Below are 27,560 nucleotides of genomic sequence, written 5' to 3'. Positions count from 1 at the left end.
TTTTCAATTTTAAAAATCAGAAATAAGAACATTTTTAAGTTATTTTGACTCTCCACTTTTAGTTATCGATTAATCATGTTATACTTTGCATTTTTACGTCTTCTTTTTTCCATTTATATAATCTAAAAATTAATTACAAAATAGATTTTTTAATTAAGAAACAAAAACATAACCAAACACATCTTTAATTTCTTGAGCTTCTAATATTTTCTTTCTCAAAATTCATCAAATAGATAAAAGCTGAAAAGCCTACATCATAAACTTTATATAGCCAAATTTTGTGACATAAAATATTAAGTAGATTTAAATAATATACTTAAATGAATACCAGACAAATAAATTGGCCTCCCACTTAACGAATCAAGCCAAATACATAAAATAGGTGAAATTTTGACAAATTTTAATACCAAAAATAGACAATACCACTTGGTTTCTTCTTGCTATGCTAAATTTGACACGTGTGCAGATTTTTTTTTTTTTTTAGCTTGACATGTGTTACGTTGCTAACACCGGTAACCTAACATATCTTTTCTGACAAGATAACACATTGTTGTTTATAAAACACGGTTGACAGTTAATAACCGCCCATTGATTTTCTTATTATCATCAATCTTTTTACGTACAATAAATTATAATTTAATTTAATATGTACAAGCAACGAATTCTGAAGATAAAACAAAAGAACACAGGTACTCGAATAGACTTTTTAGTGTATTAATTTTCTTTTACATTTCTTTACGCTGAAACGCGTAGATTCATCAACTACCAACTTGTTTGGTGGGTCCAACTCAGCATGAATTAATTAGATTTTTGTTTTGTTTTTAATAGTATAGAATTAGTTTTGGACTTGTACTCTGAGTCTGTTTGATTAGTTAAAAATAATAATATTAAACAAGATAAACATACTTTTATTCTATGATTGATTTAAAAAAGAATTAGGAAATAACAAATATATTTTTATTCTAATAATAATTGATATGCAAGTGATATATATAGTCCGTACAATTCGGCCGGTACATTATTTAAATTTATTGTAAGTTCTATTACATAAATTAAATATTCTGACAATAACTTTTCTATATCCAGTTAAAAATTATAAATTACAAAGATAAAATAACTTATTTTAATAAATGGTTCTATTTTTTAAAACAAAATTTTTGATTATTATGTAACTTATTTTTCTAAAAGAAATGATGGACAAACAAAAGTAAATTCACAACACATTCATTATTAAAAATAAATAAAGATTTTTTTTTAACAGTACCACCTCTTAAAAGATCTAGAAATGTTCCAATACCAACTAACACTAGTTTTTTTTTTTTTTCTAAAAAAAAACCTTTCATATTTTCCTTTCCCCATCTCATGGATTTTCAGTTCTCCAGTTCTTCTATCTCCTTGACCAAAGCCTAACACTAGTTTGGATACCCCTTGACCAAAGCCTAACACCATCCTCAAATAGAGCCAAATACCCCTATTGGGTACATACCTCTTGACCTAGGCCGCACATCCCCTTGCCCAAGGCCTGACACCCCCTTGATCATGAAAATACGAGAAGCACACTATGGATTAAGAGAAGAAAATTACTTTAAAGGTAATATAATTATCATTTAGACCTCGTTAGCAAGTAATCACGGGTCATGGCTAACCCTAAAGGTGAAGCTCATGGGCCCATTAATATGTCTATATCAAAGGTGAGATTCTTGAGGCAAAATAACATTGTTCATTTTCATTTATAACTCTCATTTACAATATCAATATCAAGGAGTTTTAGGCCGTTGGAGTACCTTAGCAGGTACCCACACCCCTGTCACATCGGAGAAGAAATTCATGGAAAAGAGGACAAATGAGATACTTCATTGGAGAAGAGAAGATTACCCTAGTACCCTCATATAGGTATAGTAGGGATATACAACTTCTTGCACACATACCAACGAATATCCCACGTGTTAAGATTGAAACTTCTTTAAAGACCATTATTAAGAAAAAGTAGGTAAAAGGTAAAAGAAGATGGGTTTCACCATTAATGCTACGCTTCTATTAGAGTATCTTTTATGATATAAGTTACATTCACACTTCTTGAGCTTTACATCTTTTATCATGCACATTTGTCGCCAAAACTTTCACATTCATTGTCATACATAAACCGTAATCCATATGTAGATTATTTCATTGAATTATGTCTTTTTCTCCTACCTCCAAATGAGACAATAATAGTGGCCCCATATGTGGGAATAATACTGAGTTCAAAACTATGTTAGCTAGGTTGCATATTCAAAGTATGTGTTAGGATTCCCACTTTTTAATTAAAACTTTGACATCATTACATTACAATAAAATATGTTTTTTTTAACATTCAAAAAATATCTCAAAAACATGAATAAATATTACTAATATGTTTTTTTTTATATTTTATCAAATGTTATATATCCATGTTGTTAAATATTTTTAATATTTTTTTCATATTAATAATAATATTTATACAAATTTTACTAAAAACTTTTAGCAACATTTTTTTCATACTAATAACAATATTTATAAAATTATCACTAAAAACTTTCAGCAACATTTTTTCAATACAAAGGCAATATTCTAAAAATGTTGCTAATATATATCTTTTGTAACATTCAAGAAATGTTACTAATTCGTTTCTTTTTTTTTAAATACAATAAAATGTCATTTTTTGTAATATTTTAAAATACATGATTTATACCTTTTATTAGATATTAAGTAATTTTCTTAACACCATAAAATAAATTGTAGAATAAGAAAAATGTATTATTACATTTTCTAAAACTACTAATTAGAAAATAAATGTATGCATACAACTAAAGCACATGGAAACATGTGAAAATCAAAGGCAATACGATCTAGCACTTTGCAGTCAAAGTTATATTGTTTTCAAAAAGAAAGAATTTTATATAAAAATTACATATAGGAATTACAAAAACTCTAATTTAATATAATATACAAAAATGGTCCCTATAAACCACTAAAGCATTATACAATAATTACATAATAATGTATAATCTTTCTTAATTATTACCATAAATACATTATTTTCTATCAAATATATGATCCTATGAATCAACTTAAAAATAAGAAAATCATATCAACAGATGGCAGTAGCATTGAAAGTCCAACTTGTCAACTCTTCACGTTTTGATCTATGTTGTGATATCTTTCACAATCAAGCATTATTCCTTGATCATCAATGGCAATGTATCCCTGGTCACAACATTATTATTGAAACAAAGTAAGATAATTTATTCAATCTCATCAAGTGTTTGTGGTCATAAAAGTTAAAAACTTCATTAAATAAGCAAACATAATTAAATAACTGATGGTACATATGGAATTTTTTGGTATATATAGTACTATCTTACTACGTTTAACATAGTACCATGCATTAAACAAATCAATTAAGATGGCTAAATAATAAATTTCAACATATTAAGTTGCAAAGAATCATTTTTTGGTTCCTTTGATCATCTTAGACCATCAAAATGAGATGCAAAGAAACACGTGAAATAGACTAATACACAAAACATGAAGAGAGACATAGAGAGTAGTAGTGAGGCAGAAACATAACACACAAGACTGCGACTGCAGCCAAAGGCACTATTGATGAGTGCACAAAACAAAGAGGAAAGAAGTCTAATAAAATGACACCAGGATTCTCACATTTGTTGCTGCCAACACTCTACACGATAAAGCTTCCTATCTCTTACCATTTTTAATCTTTGTTTTTCTCTTTCCCTTCTTAATCCTTTACCAATTTCTACATACCTCACCCAACCAAATCCAGGCCTAGCTTACCTAATTGAGCAGCTTTTTCTAGAACCACTCTATTAACTCTCTTTTCATTACACTCCAAACCCCCAACTAGTCTCCTTTTTTTGTCTTTCTTGTCATTCACACACACACAAGTCTTTATAAGCAATCACAACATTGAGTAGGCAACAAACTCACCTTAGAACAAGTAAATAATAAAACACTGCTATAAGTGTGGCACATGGCAAGTAGTGATTAATTGTATAAGTAGGAATTGTCCATAATAAGTTACTGAAAAAAAAGCACAAGGCATAAACAAATTTCTATTAAGTTGACAAAGGGGGAAGGGGGATAATCCACTAAAATAGAAAGATTTCCTAGCAATATAAACTTATTTGCTTGTAATTAAGTGATCTTCACCTGCCATCCTGAAGCTTTAGAAAATATGCCTTGTCTTATAGATATCACACAACAGTAGCAGATACAGAAGCTGCAACAAAAGTCCAAATGCAAGGTACAAAATCCATTAGAAAACACACTAGAGTAAAACAAGTAGAGAGTAAAACAAATTCTGTAAAAATACAAGTGAAATGTGTTAGAGACTCAGAAGTCCCAAAATTAAAAGAAAATAACTATAAAATTATATATGGGGTAGCAAATTCAAGTTGCCAGAGTCCATTGCACTGAAAACCTGGCACAAATGACAAAACAAAAGAAGATTTTAAAACTCAATGAAAGGGGAGGGGAGGCTCATCAAGGTTAAGGATAATTGGGTCCAGAGCACATCCCTGTCATAGAACAAAAAAAATGGTAACAGTAGCACTGTTATATAGCAGGCTCATTATTTTCCTTGGCAAGTTTATCTACTTGTGCATCATCCTCATTATTGAGGTAAAAAAAACTACATTTTTTTTTTGTATATGTGAATTAAGGAACATAAAATATGAAAACATGTATTAAAAATTATGTATCTGATAAAAGTGATTAGTAGACTTCCAAGACAGATTTTGTTAATGGGAGCCATTAGGTTCAATTCATTACAAACAAAAACAATCAAAATGAACTTGATAAAAGGTCAAGAAAAGGAACAATAGTTGGCAGTAGAAAATGTTAAGCACAAACCTATGTCATGCGCAAAATTATATTTCCTATCTATTGTACTTGAGGAAAGGTTTTGCTTTCATGGGAGATTCAAGATCAATAAAACCATTTGTAGAAATGCATCAAATTCAAAGACGGAAAAACCTCATAAAAACTTTGCTTTTCATTCATAATTAACTGAATTAGTTGTTAACTATGTTTGTACCAACTAGAAAACCAACCACTTGTTTGATTTTTTCAAGTGATCTCTGACTCACCTCAACTTAAGCAATTCTGGACCTAGTCTAAAATTGGGTGGGGATTTTAATCTACGAATACATGCTAGTTGCTATGATTCTGGAATCAAAAGGAAAGTTTTAAACATTTTCAAAAGAAACTATAAAATGAGACAAAAGAAACCATTATAATCATTAACACTTTTTTTCTCTATAAATTGCCTATCAATAATCCATTACACCGGTAGAAGTCCAAATAGCTGAAACAAATATCAGTGTCAGTAACAAACCTCTAATCACGGTCCAAAAAAATAGAAATAGAAAATATAACTTAGATTTAGGTTAATCTTCACTTACTTCTTGTTGTACTTCATCCACCTGTTAGTTATTATTTCCATTCATACTAGACTATTCAGTAAAGTAGAAACCAGTTAGTTATTATTTCCATTCATAGTGAGTTTCTATTGTTTTATGGTACAAAAGATTGGGTCATAGAGGACCAAGTGTACTAGTTTGTAAAATACTCAACTAAGTGCTAGATACTAAAAGAGGAAGAACATGTTGGATTACAAATGTGAGGTGAAGTCCCATATTGGATAGAAGTAAAAAGATTGAGCACCATATAAGTAAGAAAAAGATCCATAAACCTAATCCTTAAGGTTTTGAGTTAGAGTGTGATGTCAAACGCCTTAACCACAACAAAGTCATACTTAGCACAGGTAGTAATATCAAGACAAAATTTCATGCCGAATAGAGGATTCCAATGGCAATATTCAAGATTTGATTGTCAGAGAGAGATTGGTAACGTTTATTTTACAAATGTTTGGAAAAATTGTACTTATTAAACAATTGCAACATTTATTTTAATAGATGTTAGGAAAAGTTTTACTTAATAGGCAATAACAACATTTTTATAAACGTTACAGCTTAAATGTTACAAAATATACTATATGTAGTAGTGATTATTAATTTTTTTTTCTTAGACCACATTTTGCTAGCTTTGGATGCTTCCTTCGTACATTTTAGACAGTTTTTTTAAAGGATATTAGACAATTTTTAATTTGCTAAAAAAATGTATTAGTTACAAGACATACCGTTCATAGAAATAAAATGTAACGAACAACGTTGTCATTGTTAATTCTCATAATTGAATCCTCTTACTTAATTATAACACATGGATAAAATAATGTTCAAATTATTAAGTTGTTAAGATTTGATTTTTAATGAATCTGAAGTGCTGAATATCACAATAGACATAATAATCTCAACTAGATTGACAATATTAGATCTATTGATCATATGCAGCACCTGACAATTTATTAAAAAAAGAAGAAGAAAGAAATGGACATGGACATGCATGGGGGGACATAAAGTGAAACCCCTAAAAAAGAAAAAACATTAAAATCTATAGGAAGAGAGTCCTATTATACCCCGAAGGCATATTGTTCTAAGGAAACTAGGAAGGGAATCCCACCAAATGAATCCCTGATTAGAAACCCCATAGTTTTCCAGAAAATTTACACACAGATTATCCTCACACACTATTTTATAAAAATTGATGTTAAAAAAAACATAATTATAAATAATTTGAGTTCATTAACATCGATTTTTAAAAAATTGATGTAGTTGTGAATATGTTAACATCGATTTTTAAAAACCAATGATATTAATATCAATTTTTATAAAAATTGATATTATTTGATCAAATCTTAACATAAATTTTTATAAAAATAATGTTGTATTTTTACCCAATGCAATATGTAATGTCAATGGCTACCAACATGCCTTGAATAATTTAGTTTGCCAATTGAAACCCTTCCCATTATGGGCAAAAGAGCACCTTTCCAGGATAAGAGTTTGATTTTTATTTTGTCTGCAATAGGTTGTAGATAATGCACTTTGGGACGACCAACAAAGAGTTAAGATTTAAACAGTTAATGTTTTGCTACATATATATTTTAACAATTAAGCTTCTAATTAATAATTATATGAACTATATTTCTTTAGCATACTTCATCCTAGTTTTGGAGCAACATATTTGTATTGTCTTCTTGTGGTCATCAGTAATAAATTAAACTTCGATATTAACACTCTTAAAGTGTCATGTTTCAATCGATTAGCATTACTATTAAATGTAAATAAAGAAATATTTTTACTATCTTTAATGATTTACTTATTGGATTCTATCATTAATAGGTTCCACGTGAAATTGAAGCATTGTTTTCTAGAGAACAACAATAAAAAAATGATAAAAATCCGTCTTAGTTTTTTCTGGAAATATTATCCATAAATATTTATATAAAAATTAAAATGAATTGTCTCCCATAAAAAAACAACTTATGCATTTTAGAGAAATTAAATGAGAGAGTTCTACAAAAGTTAAGTGCATAAACTAATTTTAACTATAGAAAATGAATGAATAGTCATTTTCGTTCTTGAAAGTGTGTTGCGTTAGCAAATCTGTTCATGAAAGATGAAAAAATAAAATTTAGTCTTTGAAAGTGTAAAAAATATGACAAATTCATCTCATCATTAATTTTATCCATTAACATTAGAAAACTCTCAATGTGACATGTAAGGACAAACATGTCATGAAATTTATACCCAGGTGGATATACTGATTAAAGTGCCAGACAAATGCATTCCTAATTTTAATTGACATTTTTGTCATTCAAAGATACAACTTAATAAAAAATACATCCATAAATTTAACAACTTATTGATATTTTTATCTTTAAAGATACAACTTGCTGACAAATATATCCACGAAATATAAAAGCATAATTAGTTAACATCAGTAGCAAGATACATACATCAACAACACATTAAACTTAAAAGTTTTTTATTTTGTCATTGTAAATATTTATTATAACTTATTATAATTATAACTATTTTTATAATGTCAGCTTGTCATAAAGAAATCAAGACTCAAGAGGAGGCAAGGCAAGGATAGGTTCTACCTCTGAGTCTTGATTCATATGTGATAAGTTGACAATATAAATATAATTATAATTATAACATATTATAATAAATATTTGTAATAACAAAATCAGAAACGTCTAAGTTTAACATGTTGTTGGTGCATTTATAAATAGAACTTATCCCTGCTTTAGCTCCTCTTGAGTTTTGATTTCTTTATGATAAGTTGACATTACCAATATAATTATAATTAAAATACATTGTAATAAATATTTACAGTAAGAAAATTAAAAACTTCTAAGTCTAACATTTGGTTGGTTCATATATCTTATTAGTGATGTCAACTAATTAAATTTATATATTTTATGAATATATTTGTCACTAAGTTGTACCTTTGAAGGACGAAAATGTCAATAAACTAATATATTTATTGATGTATTTATCAATAACTTTAGTACTTATATCAAGTGAACATTAATTTCATGACATTTCTATCCTTGTATGTCACGTAAGCTCTTTTAGGAAATGAATTTGTCATGACAACACACTTTTAGGGACGAAGATAACTATTAATCTATAAAAAACTAATTTATTTTACATCCTAATTTTATTTTATTATAATTTTTCATGAAAAATTCATCCTAAAATAACCTTAATTACAAATTAATGTTTTAAAATAGTAGAGTTCGACTCGTAAATTCAATTCAAATCACATTTACTCGTTGTGAAGTTGTAGTACTTTTTGCAAAAAAAAAGAAAAGAAAAGAAAAAAACAACATCTCTTTCAAATATGATATTTTCTTTAGAATTTAAATTTGATTGCAAATGGATGAAAAGTGTCAAACATACTTTAGTTTTTTTTTAATTTTTAGTCAAACATTATGAAAAAGAGAGGTTATTAACAGTGAGACAAATTTGTCTCACTTTTTTATACTTTCAGAGATTAAATTTTATTTTTTAATCTTTTAAGAAAATTATATTTATTAGAGGATAATTTTATTAAAATATCCTTATTTTTTTAAATTTTAATAAATGTATTATTAAATCATTTAAGGCAAGTTAATTTGTTTGAGAGTAAAATTGAAATAGATATTTAAATATCTCATTGAAAAGTAAAATCATCAATTAATTTATAATTTTTTTTAAAAGTTAAAATTATAATCATTTTAGAACGAAAGAAGTATATAAATTTTAATTTTAATTGTCTTGAATCCAACCTTTTGTCAAAAAATTAGTGCTCATTTAGTTGGGATTTTATGCTAAATTATTATGTAGATTTTCAAAAGGTGTACATAGAAAGTAAAATATTTATTACATTGATATTAAAATACATTTAATACTTTTTGTGTAATCAAAAGTATGAATATACACATATTAAATACTTATTAATTAATTATTTAAAGTACTCATTAGTTAAATTTAATATTATAAATTCACATTTATTTTAATTTCATTAATTAGTTTCAATATATATAATTAATGAACAAGATTGGGCTGTTTTGCAAAGTAATTAAAGAGGTGTTTCCCTTTTTTTTTTTAACTTCGAAATTTCTACATGTCCTTCGAAATTTCTATATATATATATATATATATATATATATATATATATATATATATATATATATATATATATAATGGTAAATGGTTTTAATCTGAAACTCTGTGCAAATTGACTATATATATTTGACCACTATACTGACCTTACTGAATTTATATGATTTTTTAAAAAATATATTACATGTATAGTTGAAATTATGTTAATAAAAATTTAATTTATGTTTGTCAGCATGTTGATATAGAATTTTAAAAAGTAAGTAACTATTTTAATAATATTAAGTTTAACCAAATATACTATTACTCATAATTATTAATTTAATGATAATTTTTTAAAAACTTTTGCATGAAAACTCTCGAATTTTTAAATATTAACAATTACAATAATTTGACATTATATTTGTTACGATTTTAATAGCTATGCATAGTGTAAAAATTTACCCCGTCAATTAATTAGATATCATTATTGTATGGATTTTAAGATATTTGTTATAAAAAAATAACAAACTTACTATAAAGTATAGTTTTTTTTTTTGGTAAAATTGTCACATGATAGCTTAAAATTGTCTTATGACTGTCAACAAATCTATTTTATATTTTCATTTATTTTAAGACATTTTATGATAGTGTGGAACTGTCTTTTATACTGATCAATGTATAATATATTTTTCATCTACTTTTTGTTTCTGAATTTTGATGCAATTAGACAAAAACTGAGAAGAGCGCTAACTAATTAAAGCTAAACATCAACAATTGAGTTGCAAAAAATACTTAAAAAAATGGATAACCTTTGTACCATCGTTTTTATCACATCATTAATTTACATTCGAAGCTGAAAAATAATATAGTGAACCAAAATATGTGTTCTAGCTCCATCACCCTTCAATATAACCATAAGTCGACTAAATACTTCAACATGCTCAAAATAAAATAAAAAATCTAAAAGCTGAGTAAAAAAAATAATTTAAAGCTCGTACTTTTTTTTATTTATTTCGTGGAATATCTTTAATTTAAAAGTCATATTAAATGTAATCTTATGTAATTGTTTGATAGTGTAAAAAAAATTAATTATATATAGATATTAAGTTCGATCTTTTTTATTTCTGACTAATTTATATTAAGTTGAGTTGACCAATTTTAAAGATAAAAGTCGTATTAAATATATCTTTTGTTTTTTACCGTGTGAAAAAAAAGTGTACTAACCAAAGAGGAGTTTAATATCTATACATAGTATAATTTTTTACACAACAACCAAAAATTATATTTAATGACTTTTATCTTTAAAATCTAATTCGCTCAACTTAATATAAATTAGTCTGAAATAAAAAAGTCTGAGTTCAATATCTATACATAATATAAGTATTTTTTACACCAATTAAAAATTGTATTTAATTTGAATTTTAAATTAATTATTATAAAAATTAATAAAATTTATTATACATGTATTAATTTATAATTAAATGATAATGTACAATTTTTTCACTTACGTATGCTATTATATTTATTAAAAAAATTAGATGCGGAGTATCTCACAAAAGAAGCTTCATAGCTTTTAATTTTTTTGGTAAAAATTAAATGGCTAACACATAAAGAGACATTACAAAATATTGTCAAATCTTCGAAAAAAGGAATTTCCCATAAAATAAATTATACATGGAAAATATAATAAACATTAACTTTTGACCAAAGGTTTTTTCCGAGTTGAATGTCAAATATATGTATAACTATTTCAAAAGAACTCTATATAAATTGAAAGAAAAATATTGAAAGGTACAAATCAGACAATATAAGGGATAAGTTCTGGTAAAAGATTTTCTCTACTTTTCTTGTCTCTCTTCTTGAAGAACTGAAGTGACACATGTAAGTCATTCTAACCATCATTTTTCGCTAAATGAATTGAAAGAACTCCTCTTTATATAGTCTTAGACTTTCAGTGTTTTTTTACAGTGCTTTTCTTGAGAGCTCCAAGTCTAAGACAAAAAAAAGGTCGGAAAAAAAACTCAGAAAATGGCACATGAGAGAGTTGATATCAGTGTTTTGGTTGTGGATAATGATGATACTTCTTTGGCCATTGTTGCTAATGTACTCAACTCATTAGGATACAAAGGTACATGTTTCTGTGCTTATTTAATTAACCAATGTTGTATAACATTTTGTTTATATTGGGATTATATATATATATATATATATATATATATATATATATATATATATATATATATATATATATATATATTTGTACCACTTTTTCATAATATTCTTGTTTATATGGATTTTATTAATTCATCCGATGAAGTATATTTATATATCACTATGACTATTAATTTGGGTCAAATTTTATAAAAATTAAATAATAAGAGAATCAAATTATTCAACTATATTCTATTGATATTATTGAGTGTTCATATTATTGTATATTTTAAAGGTATATATTATGTCAATTTTAGTGTACAGGAATAATACATTAAATAATTTTAGATTAATATAAAATTTTGTATAAGTAATTTATATGAAAAAACTATCAATCTGAATGTGTTTTATGAGATAATTAAAATTATTTAATTAAAATAGTCGTCAGTTAGTAACAGAGATAAAATACAAAAATTTCTCGCAATATTAAAATTAATTATCCTATATATGTTTTGAAACTCATCAGGTAGAACTTCTTGAACCAAAACTTTCATGTCAATGCATATTGAGTATTGGCTCGTCGTGTATGTGTAGAAAATCTTCTAAGATATTCAATATTCATGGTTTAGTGCGTGCATACAGTTTTGTTGGTGACTTTGCATATAACTTTTTTATTCTTTGGCACAAAACCCAAAATTGGAATTTGGATTTTGATTACCAAAAATTAAAAAAATATTCGAAATTTTATTAATTTGTAGAACTATTTTGATCTTCTAAAATTATAAAATTTTAAGTTCCATGAAAATAAGAATTTAATATTTTTCACGATATATTTCTATCTCTCTCTTTCTTTTCTCTTTTCCCACCTCTCTAATTTTTTTTTCATTAACAATCGAAATTTGTGAATTTCAAGATCTAATTTCATGTTTCACTTTTTTTAATTAATTTTTAAAAATTTGAGTTTTGATTTGTGTCTTTTGTTAGAGTTTAATAATTATATATTAATGATATAAAACTATTTTACATGGTTAATCATTCACAAATAATGAAATGTATGGTTTTTAAGTAATTTTCATAAAATTTAATAAATTTATTGTATATGGAAATTTTTAATTAGACGGCAGCATAAGAAAAAAAGTCTCTTTCATCATGTACCTAGCTTCATCATTGGAATTTGGCTACTAATATCACTGATAATGAATTGAGCCAGAATATAGTTTGAGATTCGAAATGATAATTAATTTGTTAAACATGATTCATTAACCATATATGTATATATGACTCGAAATGATAACTAAATAATATATTTTATAATATTAAATTCATATAATTGACTATTTTAATTAATGTAAAATATCTTTATGAAATAAACAAATAAATAAAATACATAAAATATTTATAATTTTAAATTGACTCAAATTTGAGATAAAAAAAATTCATATTGAACTCTAGTTGTATCAATTCTTTTTAAATCGAGTTATGTTCAACTCAAATTTGACTTGTTTTTAGCCATGACTATTTGTATTGAAAGGTTATTAGATTCACATTTGACAATTTTATAGAGCCAGATTTTGGTGACAACAAAGGATTCATAGTATACTCTAACTCCAATTTTATGCTAGTGAAGAAGCTCATCATCTTTTACTGTATAAATAAATCTTCAATTTTATTCTTGAAATATTTTTCTCTTAAATAGTCCAACATATAAATAATCTCTTTTAAGTCTTAGAAATCATATAAAATAGTTTCTAAAGGTTTGAAAAATCTTTCAAATTAGTTTATAAAGTAACCTTAGCCAAAATATATTAATGTACTTATTACATTGATAGAAATTCAATACTTTAAAATTTATTTATATAATTGTATTACTTTAAGGATAATTTAGGAAGGAAAGTAATATTTGGGATGACCAAATAAATGGTTTACTACTCTCTACAAATAGATAAGTGGGGAAAGAAGATTATTTAGGTAATGATGGCATGCCAATTAATAAAGGACTATACAAATAAGGGACATAAACTGATAAAAAAAAATGAATCCTACCTAAATTTTAGAAAGACTAATCACAGGGAAGAATGATTTTTTTTTTAAAGTGTAATGATATGAGACAAGCGGTTTACAATCGATTTATCATATCCACACTTAACAAATTAATAGAAATTGAGACTAACAGATATGATTAGTCTCTTATAATGTGATAAACTATGAGTTAAATTTCTACAAATAAATCTCAATATTTACTGTCAGACCGTGTTTCAAATATAATTACTAGTAAATAATGATACATGTGGAAAAAAAATCCACACTTGAACAGATATACGATTTTAGTGGCAAGGATTAGAAGTACTTATTTATTACGTGCATATCATACATCATCATTAGATAGTTTCCTAATGTATGGGACTTTTTGCATATTTTAAGGTAAAATCGTATTTTTTTATGGCATCATGTAATTAAATTTTAATTTTCATTGAGCTTATTTTTACTTTGGTTTTGAATTTCAGTTCTCTCTACCAACAGCGCCCTAAATGCTTTGGAGATTCTTAGAGAGTTCAGAGGCTTTATTGATCTTCTCATTACAGAACTTCATATATCTGGGATGAATGGATTTGAATTTCAAAAGTGTGTTGAAAATCAATTCCACATACCAGTGCTAAGTGAGTATCATTCTTAAACATTAAACCATCCTTTCGCTTTCTTCTTTTTAGTGCATATACAAACTTTCTTTTTGTTTCTTTCACTCTAATGTTGACCCTGTATATAGTATCAATGTAATTCAACATATTTAATGGATTAAAAAACAATATCTTATCATACATACATAAATAAAGAACATACTCACAAGTAATTTACATAAGTTTAGAATAAGAGGGTATGTATTAGAAACAAAAGTACTACAATACTAGCTAGTTTGGTCCCTTATCTATGCACCCACTCACATGTTTTTTTGTTTCAAATAAACTCACATTCATTTCAGCATCATTTTTGGAGTTGGAAAGATAATTTGGAAAGACATAACTAGAATACAAATGGATATATGTTACATGTACGCACTTGAACCATATTGAAAGAAAATGATTTAAAAGGACTAAAATAAAATTAAATACACATCTATAAAGATTAAAGCATTGCTGTTTTACTCTTAGATATACATTAATATATGACTAATTTTGTGTATTCTAATCGTTTAAGCTTGATGAATATTCCTGCATAGTATTAGAGTCTCTTTTGATGAAATGGTCATGAGTTAATTTTTCAATCTTATTCTTACTGCTTTGATTGTTTGTTGTCCAATGATTTAAGAGTTTCAGATTACTTGTGTTTTTTTGTGTCTACTTTCTTGTCTCTTAATACAAAATAAAATAAAATAAACACCTTAGCAGAACACACACACTAACAAACTGAATAGAAAATGTTATTTTTTAACCAAATGTCATTTTTCTATTGGGGAGACTGGGAAGAGGACACAATTCGTGACTTCTCTTTTTTTGTTTCATGCAGTTATGTCTGCAGATGGAAGAAGTACTGTAATTTCCAAGAGTTTTGCAAATGGTGCAGCACAATATATTTTGAAACCCTTTTCTGCGGATGACTTCAAAGACATTTGGCGATATGCAAAGAAACTATCTATTCAAAATAATGAAGGGGGGTCAGTACCAGGTGATAACACTTCTATTCAGGATGTTAACTCAGCAACATCATCGAATATGAACAAGAGAAAAAGGAAGTATTGCCCAAGAATGAGTTCCCAAATGAATAAGGAAGGCCAAAGTGAAGAAAGCTCTAGGCTTGTAAAGAAACCAAAGGTTGTTTGGACAACATATCTTCACAACCGCTTTTTGCTTGCCATAAAACAAATTGGATTGGAGAGTAAGTAATCTGCTACAAATTTTTGGTTTCTAGATTATGCAATGAGTTTCTCACACTTTTTTTTTAATTGTTTAGACTCCATTTGTACCTATGTAAATTGGTTGAAATGTAAATACACACAATGATAACAAAAGAAGAGTTCTTTAAAATGTAAACCCAAGGAAGAGAAACATAGAGAAAGGAAAAAAGTATCAAATGTGATATGTGATGTGATAAGAACTATCACAGAAAGATAGGAAAAAATGAGATGGACGAGAAGATGTGTGTATGTTTATAATTATTCTAAAAAGAAGATTGATATAGATTCAGGAGTAAAGTATATTAGTGTAGTAAAAGGAGTGTGAAAAAAAAAATCACTACTTTTATGTAGTAGCTAAACGTAATTGGTTCTAACTATGTGCTTATTTTTCTACTTATTCAGAGGCTGTCCCAAAGACAATTGTTCGAGTCATGAATGTGCCAAACTTGACTAGAGAAAATGTTGCTAGTCACTTACAGGTTTGCTAATTAACTTCTATTCTTTCACATGCATGGTAGAATCTTAGTAAATCTCTATTTTGCATATCCATCTAAGTTCAATTACATTTTCTTGGATAATACACATCTTACAAGTTCTAATGCTCAAGTATGAACATAAAAAACTTGCAGAAATATCGCATATTCCTAAAAAAAGTAGCAGATAAAGGATTGCTTGAGGGCTTATCTAACAGAGATCTAAGGTCAAGGTTTGCCTCTGGCCTTTCAGCATCAATGATAAATGACATCCAAGCAAAACGTGAGAAATCTCGTGTTCCTGCACAACAATTTATAAAAAGAATAGAACATCAATCAGGTTATGGAGGAATAGCCAATGTTGTTAAACCTTACAACAATGTTTCAAGTGTGACTAACACTCCACTTGGAAGATTACATCAATTTCCCCATCCATGTCACAAAGGCTTGAACTTGAATACAATGCTTCACAACCAACGTCATGGTAGTTCTTCGAATCAAGCAAGACTTGGAGCACAATATTCAAGCTTTGGAAGCAATGCCAGGGCCAATAATATCCAGCAAAATATGTTGGGAAGCTATGCTAACCAACCATATTATGCACAAAGCTCTTACAACAATGCTGGTGTTGTCTTTCCATCAGATGGAGTAATGGGACATGGCTTGATGAATTTTACAAATGGCCTAAGAGGAGGTATGAACCATGGTGCCAACCAATTTATGTATCCAAACTATGGTTCATTTGGAAATAATCACAACTTAAGCAATGGTCAAGGAGTGTTTGCCTCTACTTCTAATGCTGGGGAGGGCTGTTCAAGGGAGCTTCCAAAAGAAAATATTCAAGGGAACCTAACACTGCCTCAACAACAACTACAGGGCAATGTTGCAGAAAATGATATTGGTACTTCAATTGGTGAGAACAATTTCAACCAGCTGAACGAAGATGACTTTTCTGATCTTTTCATGATGCTAGATGAAATGGATCTAAATGAGGTAAGTCAGACTTAGAAAAACTTTATATATAGTGAGAGCTATTTTTATTGTGGAAAGTGAAAACTATGAATCTAGACTATATAACTATAAATAAATGTTTTAAGATTAAAAGTTAGTCGGTGGTTACATGACCACTTAATAAAGTCATCAAGTGCTTTTTTTAAAATAAAAAAAAATAACCATTCAAATATGATTTAATAGTGTAGATTTAAAGTTCTCATTTTTCAATTAAAAACTTCTGTCACTAGAATCTGGTATTTGTGGTGACTCTTTTGTTGTTTTAATCAGACTGGAGAGAACCATAATGCAAATGATTTTTTGAAGTCTGACTTTTCAATCTCTAATCACGCTGTGGAGTCCCTTGAAAAGGTACATTTGTTGCCTTTGTCTCTTTTGTATGGTTGGAATGTGTACACATGAATTTTCTAAAATTTGATAAGTAAATATGACATATATCACACATTGAATCTTCTTTTTCTGTTTTTACTAGACTAGATTAGTATCTTCGCATATTACTAGTTAGCATAATAATGTAAAACATATAAGAAAATTAAAATTCCCTTTTAACACATTTTTATGTCTCACTAACCCCATGTATTTTTTTACTCGATCTTCATATTGCAACAGTCTAACAGAGTTTGTGAGGTAATTATTAACCCAACCGAAGGCACATCAAATATGCCAGACGAGACCTCAACAAGCTCTAACAAGAGTTCTAACAAGGTAATAAGTCTCACCGAAGTAATTAAGTTTAGTTTTTAACAATTTGCACGGTAATTCTTCTGTATTTTTAATCCCCACAGTTTGCATGAAGAATATTTTCCCTTTGGTGAGTACAACTTAATGAACCAATAAAACTCTTCAAAGATTTTTTATATGGAAAAAACTTAAGATGCAATTTCTTATGTGGTTTTGGTATTGCTTTTCAATTAGAGTTGAAGTTTCATTTTGATAATCTATGTTGATTTTTAATGTGAATTTTTATTAATGTGAAACTCCATTTTTTATATAAAAAACAGCATAAAAGCACATAGGATTTAAATTTAATTCTTTTTTATACTTTATATATATATATAATATGAAAGATTCAAGTTTGTTTCACCCATATATATATATATATATATATGAAAGATTCAAGTTTGTTTCACCCACATAACCCAACTTCTGTGATTTCTAGATGGGAGGTGATGACGAACATGCGAACATGGAACCCTTGGACAGGTTCGTGATGAATGATGTTTCCTCAGGAAATAACTCGGCCACTGATGAGGCGAGTCAACATACTAAAAAATGTTCATGCTATTGAAATTGGAATTTGGAAATGCTTCTAATATTGAATTTTTACTTTAATAATAATGCAGGATTGGGATTTTGAACTGATTGAAGCCCTGTTCGGTGAGGAGAAAAACCAGGGAGAATGAGAAGGATGCTTCATGGACCATACGTTAAATGTGTGTACATATATTTTATATATATATATATATATATATATATATATATATATATATATATCAATGATTCTTCACAATAATAATGTAAGAGAAAATGGGAATAGACATATATGAATGGATTTCTCTAAAAGCGGTTCCACTGAACAAGTAGGACTAACATTTCAAAATCAATAGTATAACGTTTAACAACACTGTTCACCCGCACTTATAACCTTCTCCTTCAATTCCAGTATCAAGTGGAGCACACTTATAACCTGACTTTACCAATTTCAATAATGAGGAGGTTACCAGTGGTGCTTCACGAGTATACCACATATGTGAGTACTTCACCCTAATTAACCAGCGCCAATAGGCGTTGGTATAGAATGTTGTGTAAGTTATACTCTTGATTTTGAAATGTTAATCATACTTTAGTGGAACTGCTTTTAAAAAATCCCTTTTTATACATTTAGTCCCATTTTCAAACATAATTTTTGTGAGGAATCAATGAACTGGATATATATATATATATATATATAATGTGCATATTCTATTTGCAAAGTCCTTTATCAAACATTCAAACATATATATAAAAACCAACAATTCATTCGGTTTGTACAGTTTTCTCTCATTCTCTCCCTGTGCTATCTTTGCATTTGTCTACGGAATCAAATTCCAGTTCTCAAAATGCGTATATAATTTCATGGTCCTTGAAGCAACCATTTCATTCCCTCTAGTTTGTCTCGTCACCAAACAAGGCTTTAACAAGTTCTAAATCCCATTCATGCATTATTTTTAGAGTAAAAATTCCATAGAAATCTATTTGCTTTTCTAATATTAGAAGATTTTTTTTTTAAGTTTTAAAAATTTTCAAATGAGTACCACTAGATTTTGACATTCTTTTTAAAAAGTTCTAATTAAATACCACAAAATTTATTAATATTATTTAAATTTTTTGATTAAATTCTGTAAGACTTTTTTTATATCACAAAAAAGCTTTTAAAACTTAATTAATCTAATATACTCATGTATAATTTATTTAACTAACATATGAATTCAAACATGCACATTATTTTTCTTTCCAAAGACATAATTCTTAGCGATCCTCCACAACCCACCACATCGGGATGCTTCACGATTTCCACATAAAATTATAGGAATAGTCCATCATACCCATGGATTAACAAATTCTTTCATGTACATAACACACTTCACACTTGCCCCCACGATATTCTACCAGGCTGGCCCACCACACATATTTAATTAATAATATATTCTTCTTTCTTTGAAGAAATAATAATAGATTCTGCTAATAGCATAAAGCATCTGACCAATAAACCACAATTAATTCGTGTTAAAAAACGAAAAAAAAGGCAGCTGATTCAATATTCAAAATAGGTACCAAAAAGATGCAATTTTAAGGGAGAAAAGGTGCACAATAGAATGGAAAAGAAGGTCTCAATTGATTTTACAAATTGAAGGCACCAGGAGTTCTTTCATTCAATTTGAAACTGCGCAAAAAAAATAAAGGGTTTTTCATGCTACACCTTGAACAGTCTTGACCTCTTAATTTGCTTGATCGAAACCAATAGTGTATTGGACATATAAATTAACATTCACTTTTTTTTTTTGGTGAAAGAATCAACATTCACTTTTTTTGGGTGAAAGAATCAAGATTCACTTGTAAACAAAAGCTCCCAAAAAATTAATGAATTTGGCTTCACCTTAATATGTTCTAGCCATCTTAAAGCATCCAGTTATATATAAGAACATAATTCAATCTATCTTATAATTGATTCAATAGGGTTCATATGATTTACACCTTTAATTCGATTGTGATCATAGATACAAGATTATAACATATTATCACATGAGAATAAAGAGAGAAAATAAGATGATAAAAATTGTGCACCTGGTATAAATAATTGATTTGTCTTATTTTCATGAGATTTGAGCAAACCACGTAGAAAACTGGAATGAGAGAAGACTCTCGTGAATCATAATTGGTTGATCAAATCAAAGAGAGTATTAGTTGTCTAATGGGACAACTATTAAGTAAGATATCGTATGAAGGCAAAGACTTCATCAATTGAATATTCCAACCCATCATGGACTATTCAGAACAAGCTCAATCCAATATAGATATATATATATATATATATATATATATATATATATATATATATATATATATATATATATATATATATATATATATATATATATATATATTCACCAATAGGTTAAGTGCAATCAAGAAATGATTTCGAGAGATTAATGTTTTGATTATTCTAATTAGAAAAATTGGAATCAACCACTATTATCATAAGTAGTTGAAAAAAAGCACTTCATACCTCTATTTTTATTATTTTTAAAAAATAGTAATAATAGTTTTTTTTTTCAGGAAAAATTACAGCAGTAATTATAGATTATCGTGATTAGTGTCATTTAATACAGTCTTATTTAAATTTTTTATTGTGAACTTAAAAATAAATGTTGATTATTTATAACCCTTTTATCTTTATTTTTTTATATTTTAGATTGTGTTATAAATATTTAAAAAATTGTTGGAGATGGAAATATCATTATTAGGGTAAAATATGTTTAGGTACTTGTAAATTTTGAAAAATATTAATTTTGTCCTTATAAAAAAATTTAAATTAATTTGGTCCCGGTAAAAATTAAAGATATTTTTGTTGGTTTTTAGTGGTAACTCCGTTAGACGATTCCTTGACATGTCTAAGAGACTTAATTACTTTTGCTCTTCATCTTCTCAAGCATACTTAAAAAAAAATACTAGAACTCAATGTTATTTCATCTTTCCTCTTAATTTCAATAGAAAGTGCGAGAAAATCACTCAGAAAATGACGAGAAATTGCATTTTTTTGGGGTGCTTAGCTGTCGGAAACTATTTAATTCATTTTGGGGGTTTTAACTCCTACAAATTGTTTAATTCATTTATAATCAAATTACACGTATAAGTTTGTTAGCTATGTCAAATTACCATCTAAGAACATCTCCAACGCAGGTGCTTCATAAGTTGCTTAAAATTAAGCAATGTTGCTTAACAAGTTTTTATCGCGAATCCTCTTGAAAGAGAGGGGTGCCTTCGGGAACGCGAACACAGGTGGTGCATGACTATCGTCAGCTTGTGCAATAAGGATTTCGATTGTGAAATTTCATTGCTCTGTTAAAAGAAGGATAGCTACACTAAGTCAGTATACTCAAAAGACATTGTCGGTACAAAATGGACATTGTAGAAAAAGAAAAAAGGAAACTAAAAATAGAAGAATATAGAATATAATAATGAATCAAAATCAAATAGAAAAAAAAGAGATAAGATACGTTTTCATGGTTTAGGCTACTCCGATTTCGCTCGCTGCTACTAAGGGAATCACTTTTGCTTTCTTTTCCTCTGGCTACTAAGATGTTCTCTTGCCTGTCCATGGATTCAGCAACAGTTCAAAAGGTTGACCTATATCGAAAATCCTCATATCTATGCTTATTTTCAAGTCCCCAAAGCATTTTGTCTCTTACTATGCCCTTCCTCGTCTCTAGGTGCCTAGGTATCTACCATAAGTTAACGGATTCTTTATCTACCTACTAATTACAATCTAAGATAGGAAATGGCACTTCATACACCTTAAAGTTTATAAGATAGGAAGAAAATAATATATATATAGATAATCTATTTAATCTGATCGATAAAATAATATGTATTAATATTCTCATGTTTAATGAATAATTGAATAGCGGGATTTTTTGAGATTTCATATAATCTATTCAATAACTTGATAGTGTGTTGCTTAGATAAGTTGCTTATATAAGCAATCGTTGCTTAACTCATTCTTATCAATTAAAGAATCCTTTTTCAATTACAAAATCTAATGCTGCTCAAGTTAAGCACTATTTCTGAGAACTTTAGCATTGAAGTAAATTTGTGTAAAGATTTTAAATATATGTGTCATTTAAGACTCACAAATTTAAGACAACTAACTTATTTAAGCAATCATGCATTTATAAATGCTCTAACAGAGTTACCACTGAGGATCAATAAAAATATTTTAATTTTACATCGACCAAATTAATAAAAAAAATTATGAGGATGAAATTAATACTTTTCAAATTTTACAAGAATTCTAAACATATTTAACCTTTATTATTAACGATAATTTAATTAAGAAAGAAATTTAAGCACATCTGATAAGAGTAAAAAATATGTCACACCTAATGGACCTTTTATGTAATAATAATAATAATAATAATAATAATAATAATAATAATAATAATTATTATTATTATTATTATTATTATTATTATTATTATTATTATTATTATTATCTACTTCCAAATATTTAATTTAATTATTTTAATAACCAAGTCACGGATCGAATCTTCCAACTAATATTTCTAAAAAAAATTAATAAACTAATATTTACCGATTAAAAAAATAAGTTGGATAAGTACTAAAAAAACAAACCAGATAGTACTTGGATAATGAAAGCGATTTTGAATAACAGAGAAAAAGTGTCGTCTATCCAAGGGAAGTGGGAAGACATGATGATGAAAGAGAGATTTTGTATGACAGATATCTACATGGAACTTAGGAGAAATGATGGTGAGGTTATGCCTTGGAGGAAATTGATGTACTGCAATGCAGCAAGACCTCGAGCAGTTATGACCTTGTGGCTCACTTGCCACCAAAAGCTTGCAATGCAAACTCGGCTTGTGAGATATGGAATGGTTGCAAACAACACCTGTTGTTTCTGTGATGCAGAAGAAACTATTGCCCACTTATTTTTTGGTTGTGCCACTATGAGAAAAGTGTGGAAAGATATTCTGGTGTGGATCGGTTTTCATCATGAATCAGATACCTGGGATAGAGAAATCATTTGGTTACTCCGCTACGGATCTGGCAAAGGGTGGAAGGCGGCTTTACTAAGGTTAGCAGTAACTGAAACCATCTACGGTTTATGGAACTATAGGAATGAACATTGCTTTGGGAAACCAAAAGATATAGATACTATACGAAATAACATTATAAATATGATAACATACAAGGGCTGGTATAGTAATAAGATGAGAGCTCGCATTGCAGAGCTGATGTTATAGGTTTAGAGAGGTTCTTTTGAATTTGGGTTGTTTGAACTTTTGGTTGTGTTGAGGCTGGATCATTGGATCGCCACGCTTTGTATTTAGTACTTTTTTGAATTAATATACTTTTATTAAAAAAAAAGCCATACAAAGTGAATATTTTAAGATCTAGACTAGGAAATTGCTTGGGGCACCCAACAAATTTCGTAAATGCCGAAAATACTCTTATGGTATTTTCGGTTATAAATAGCAGTATAGTTTTTTTTATTTATTTCTGTAGCGCCATTTTTTTTCTGAAAAATTTCCGTAAGTCAGTGTATGTTGCTTTCGTTAAGGGTCTTTTGGAAGCGTATTTGTTCTTCAGTGGTGTACGTGCGTTGGTGAGGAGTACACAGTGGATTTTGGCCGCTTTTCATTGCCGAAGAAGATGAGGTATGCAAAAAACATACGGATTGGTGATTTGTATGGGTCATACGGATCTCTAATCCGTATGACCCATACAGATTTTTTTTATTTTTAATTGTCAAATTAATTATTAATAATTTATTTAATTTATGTCTTTACTAATTGTTGTAATAATATTGATATAGTAATGATTAATAATTAAATCAATTTATATGAGAATGATTATGTATTTATTAGATTTATATGACATTTTAATGAAAAAGTCCTATAAAATATTTATTGTGTAAACAACTATATTTGTGTGAATTGAAATTGAATTTGTTAAATGTTTTATTAAGATGGATGAAGACTAGTGGATGTATGATAGTATGATGTCTGAAGAAGTTGAAACGAATGTCGAAAATGAGGAAGATGTTGGCGTTAAAGTTGATTTCTCTGATGCCTTTAATACTTTTGAGGTATTTGTGCAATTTGTTGTTGTTGGCACAATAATTATATTACATAGATGTTTACTCATGGCAAACCTGATTTGAATTGTGTTGTAGTTATTTGGTAGCCGTGATGAAGTTTTACAATGGGCTCGATCATTGACTCATGACATTGGATTTGTTGCCATTATAATGAGGTCAGACACCAATACCGGTGTTCGAGGAAGAGCCTCATTTCTGTTGATAGCTTATGAAAGGAGTGGGGAGTATATGCCAAAGAAACATAATTTGGTAAGAGCATGCACTGACAGTAGAAAATGTGGATGCTTGTTTAAGTTGCGTGCGAAGCCAGTTTCGGGAGGAGACGACTAGATGATGAAGTTAATTTGTGGGATTCACAATCACGAAATGACAAAGTCATTGGTTGGGCATCCATATGCAGGTCGACTGACAAAGGATGAGAAGAATGTTGTTGCTGATATGATGAAGTCCATGGTGAAGCCAATAAATATTTTGTTGATGTTGAAGGAGCACAATAACAACAATTATACAACAATCAAACAAATTTACAATGCCAGACATGCTTACCGTTCTTCCATAAGAGGGAGTAACCCCGAAATGCAACAATTGATGATGCTGCTTGATCGAGATCAGTATATTCACTAGCATGATAATGTTGTACGTGACTTGTTTTGGAGTCATCCTGATGCAGTAAAGTTAACCAATTCTTGTAATTTGGTTTTCTTGATCGATAGTACCTACAAAACAAATAAGTACAAACTGTCGTTGCTTGATATTGTTGGTGTTACACCAACAAGAATGACATTCTCCGCTGGTTTTGCTTACTTGGAAGGAGAACGTCTTAATAATGTTGTTTGGGCTCTAGAGTGGTTTCAGGGTCTTTTCATGAGAGCTGATGCACTCCCTGGAGTTATTGTGACTAACAGAGATTTGTCTTTGATGAATGCAGTGAAAACTGTATTCCCGGATGCTACAAACTTGTTGTGTCTGTTCCACATTGACAAGAATGTCAAGGCAAAGTGCAAAACCTTGGTTGCTCAAAAGAATGCATGGGATTATGTGATGGAGGCTTGGGGGAGTTTGGTTGACTGTCCCAATGAGAGTTCTTTTGAAGAGTACCTTAAAAAATTTGAAATGGCTTGCTCGCTATGGCCTATGTTTGTGGACTATGTGTGTCAAACATGAGTCATTCCACACAATGAAAGATTTGTGAAAGCATGGACAAACAAAGTGATGCATCTAGAAAACACAACCACTAACAGGTATGAATATTAATTTTTGTTTGTTTTCATTTGTTGAAGTGAATATTTAAATGACAATGATGCAATTGTTTACATGTTTTTGTATATTTCATTTGTAGGGTTGAGAGTACTCATTGGTCACCAAAAAGACTCCTACAAAACTCTGTTGGTGACATATGCAATGTTTGGGAAGCAATGAATAATATGATGACACTTCAACACACCCAAATTAAAACATCTTTTGAGACAAGCATGCACGTGGTTGGACATGTGTTTAAAGTAACCTTGTACAAAAAACTACTTGGCATGGTATTAAGGTACGCTTTAAATGAAATTGCTGCTGAGTATGAGCGTGTAGCTTATGCAGGCAAAAACCCTTCATGATGTGGATGTGTCATCAGGAGTACCCACAGTCTTCCATGTGCATGTGAGTTGTTTAAATATGTTGTTAGCTCCATATCACTAGAGACAATTCACATTTTTTGGCGGAGACTTAATTTTTCAGATTAAGGGTTAAGTGAGACACAGGTGACCATAACTGAGGAGATGGAAACCATATCGAAATGCTTTGAGTAGCTTGATGTTTGTGGTAAAATACATTTGAAGTCAAAGCTGCGAGATATTGCTTACCCTGATATGAACTCCATGTGTCCTCCTCCAGGAAAAGTGAAGACCAAGGGTGCTCCAAAAAAATCTGCTTGCCAAACATCAAAAGTAAACAAAATGCGATCCGTCTTATTGGGAGTATGTTGATGCATTACACTCTGTACAAAATAGTAATTTCTTAGTGAAATGTAGTGCATCATCATCTCAGGACCCAATATAGAGACAGAGTATTCCAATGTTGAATCAATTTCATCCTTGCATCCAAGATTCTATTGAAAACATTATTGATGTCAAAGCAGATGGTAATTGTGGTTATTGTGCAATAGCTGCGTTATTGGGTATAGGTGAAGAATCATGGTCATTGGTGAGGAACCATCAACATAAAGAACTGAGTAGCTGGTCCGAAGAGTATATGAACCTGGTTGGTGGCATAGAGAGATTTGAAGAATTAAAGCGTTCTCTACTTGTTGATGAGTTATCTAAGAATCATAATTTTATTATTATGTCATTTTTTTTGTTAAAATAACATTTTAAGTAACCACTATTTGTTGTTTGTTACATGTAGGTTACGATGGACAAGTGGATGAATATTACGGATATGGGATACATCATTGCTTCACGATACAACATAATCGTTGTTTCTCTTTCACAAAAACAAAGCATAACATTTTTTCCTCTTAGAAGTCAGTCGCCGCCAGATTCTTCTGTTCATTGTGTAATATGCATTGGTCATGTGTATGGAAATCATTTTGTACAGGTAATTGCATAATTATGAATTTAGTTAACATGCTAAAAATTTAGTTGCGTATCTAACGTTCAATTACCACTGTCGTTATGTAACAGGTTTTGTTACAAGACCACTATCCTTTACCACCAGTGGCGTTGCTGTGAAGTACACATTGTCATTCTCAGGCAAAGCAGTGGTCCACTTCGTACATAGCTAGAATGCAGCGTTACACAAGTTTGTCTAGGCTGAATACTGAATTTGTTGATTTAGGTGAACCATGAACATAAAATTTTATTAGCATTGACGTTTTTGTAAATTATTATTTGTTTCACATTCAGAATTTTGCTTTCAATCACTATTTTTAAAAGACTAATGATCTTAATAAAGAGATGAGAAGGAAGGCGCAAGGTACTTCTTCTCAGTCAGAGGTGCTTATTACTGAAAACAGGGGGAGAAGCCAGAAGAAGATGATGAAGGGTGATAGAGACGAAAGCAGGAGCAACTCTAGGTCTCAATACAAGAATGTTGAGTGCCATTATTGTCACGGAATAGGACATATCTAG

At 28.8% G+C, this 27,560-nt stretch overlaps 1 protein-coding gene across 1 annotated transcript; it reads left to right on the top strand.

Moving 5' to 3' along the window:
* Positions 1–11,567: 11,567 nt before the first annotated feature.
* LOC114368399 (two-component response regulator ARR2-like) lies at positions 11,568–18,466 on the top strand. Its single transcript, XM_028325690.1, has 8 exons — positions 11,568–11,667; positions 14,195–14,347; positions 15,192–15,560; positions 15,982–16,058; positions 16,209–17,045; positions 17,334–17,414; positions 18,223–18,315; positions 18,407–18,466. The coding sequence occupies exons 1-8, from the start codon at positions 11,568–11,570 to the stop codon at positions 18,464–18,466; spliced, it is 1,770 nt and encodes a 589-aa protein (XP_028181491.1).
* Positions 18,467–27,560: the final 9,094 nt, after the last annotated feature.

This window comes from Glycine soja, chromosome 9 (genome assembly GCF_004193775.1).
Source record: "Glycine soja cultivar W05 chromosome 9, ASM419377v2, whole genome shotgun sequence".
NCBI lineage: Eukaryota > Viridiplantae > Streptophyta > Magnoliopsida > Fabales > Fabaceae > Glycine > Glycine soja.
This window is presented reverse-complemented; position numbering and strand designations above follow the sequence as displayed.

What these genes read in the sequence shown, in the direction of transcription:
- LOC114368399 (XM_028325690.1), top strand. Translation starts at nt 11,568, where the DNA reads ATGGCACATGAGAGAGTTGATATCAGTGTTTTGGTTGTGGATAATGAT. An exon ending in ATTCCACATACCAGTGCTAA is followed by an intron (nt 14,348 to 15,191) that starts GTGAGTATCATT and finishes TGTTTCATGCAG; the next exon opens with TTATGTCTGCAGATGGAAGA. An exon ending in ATGAAATGGATCTAAATGAG is followed by an intron (nt 17,046 to 17,333) that starts GTAAGTCAGACT and finishes TGTTTTAATCAG; the next exon opens with ACTGGAGAGAACCATAATGC.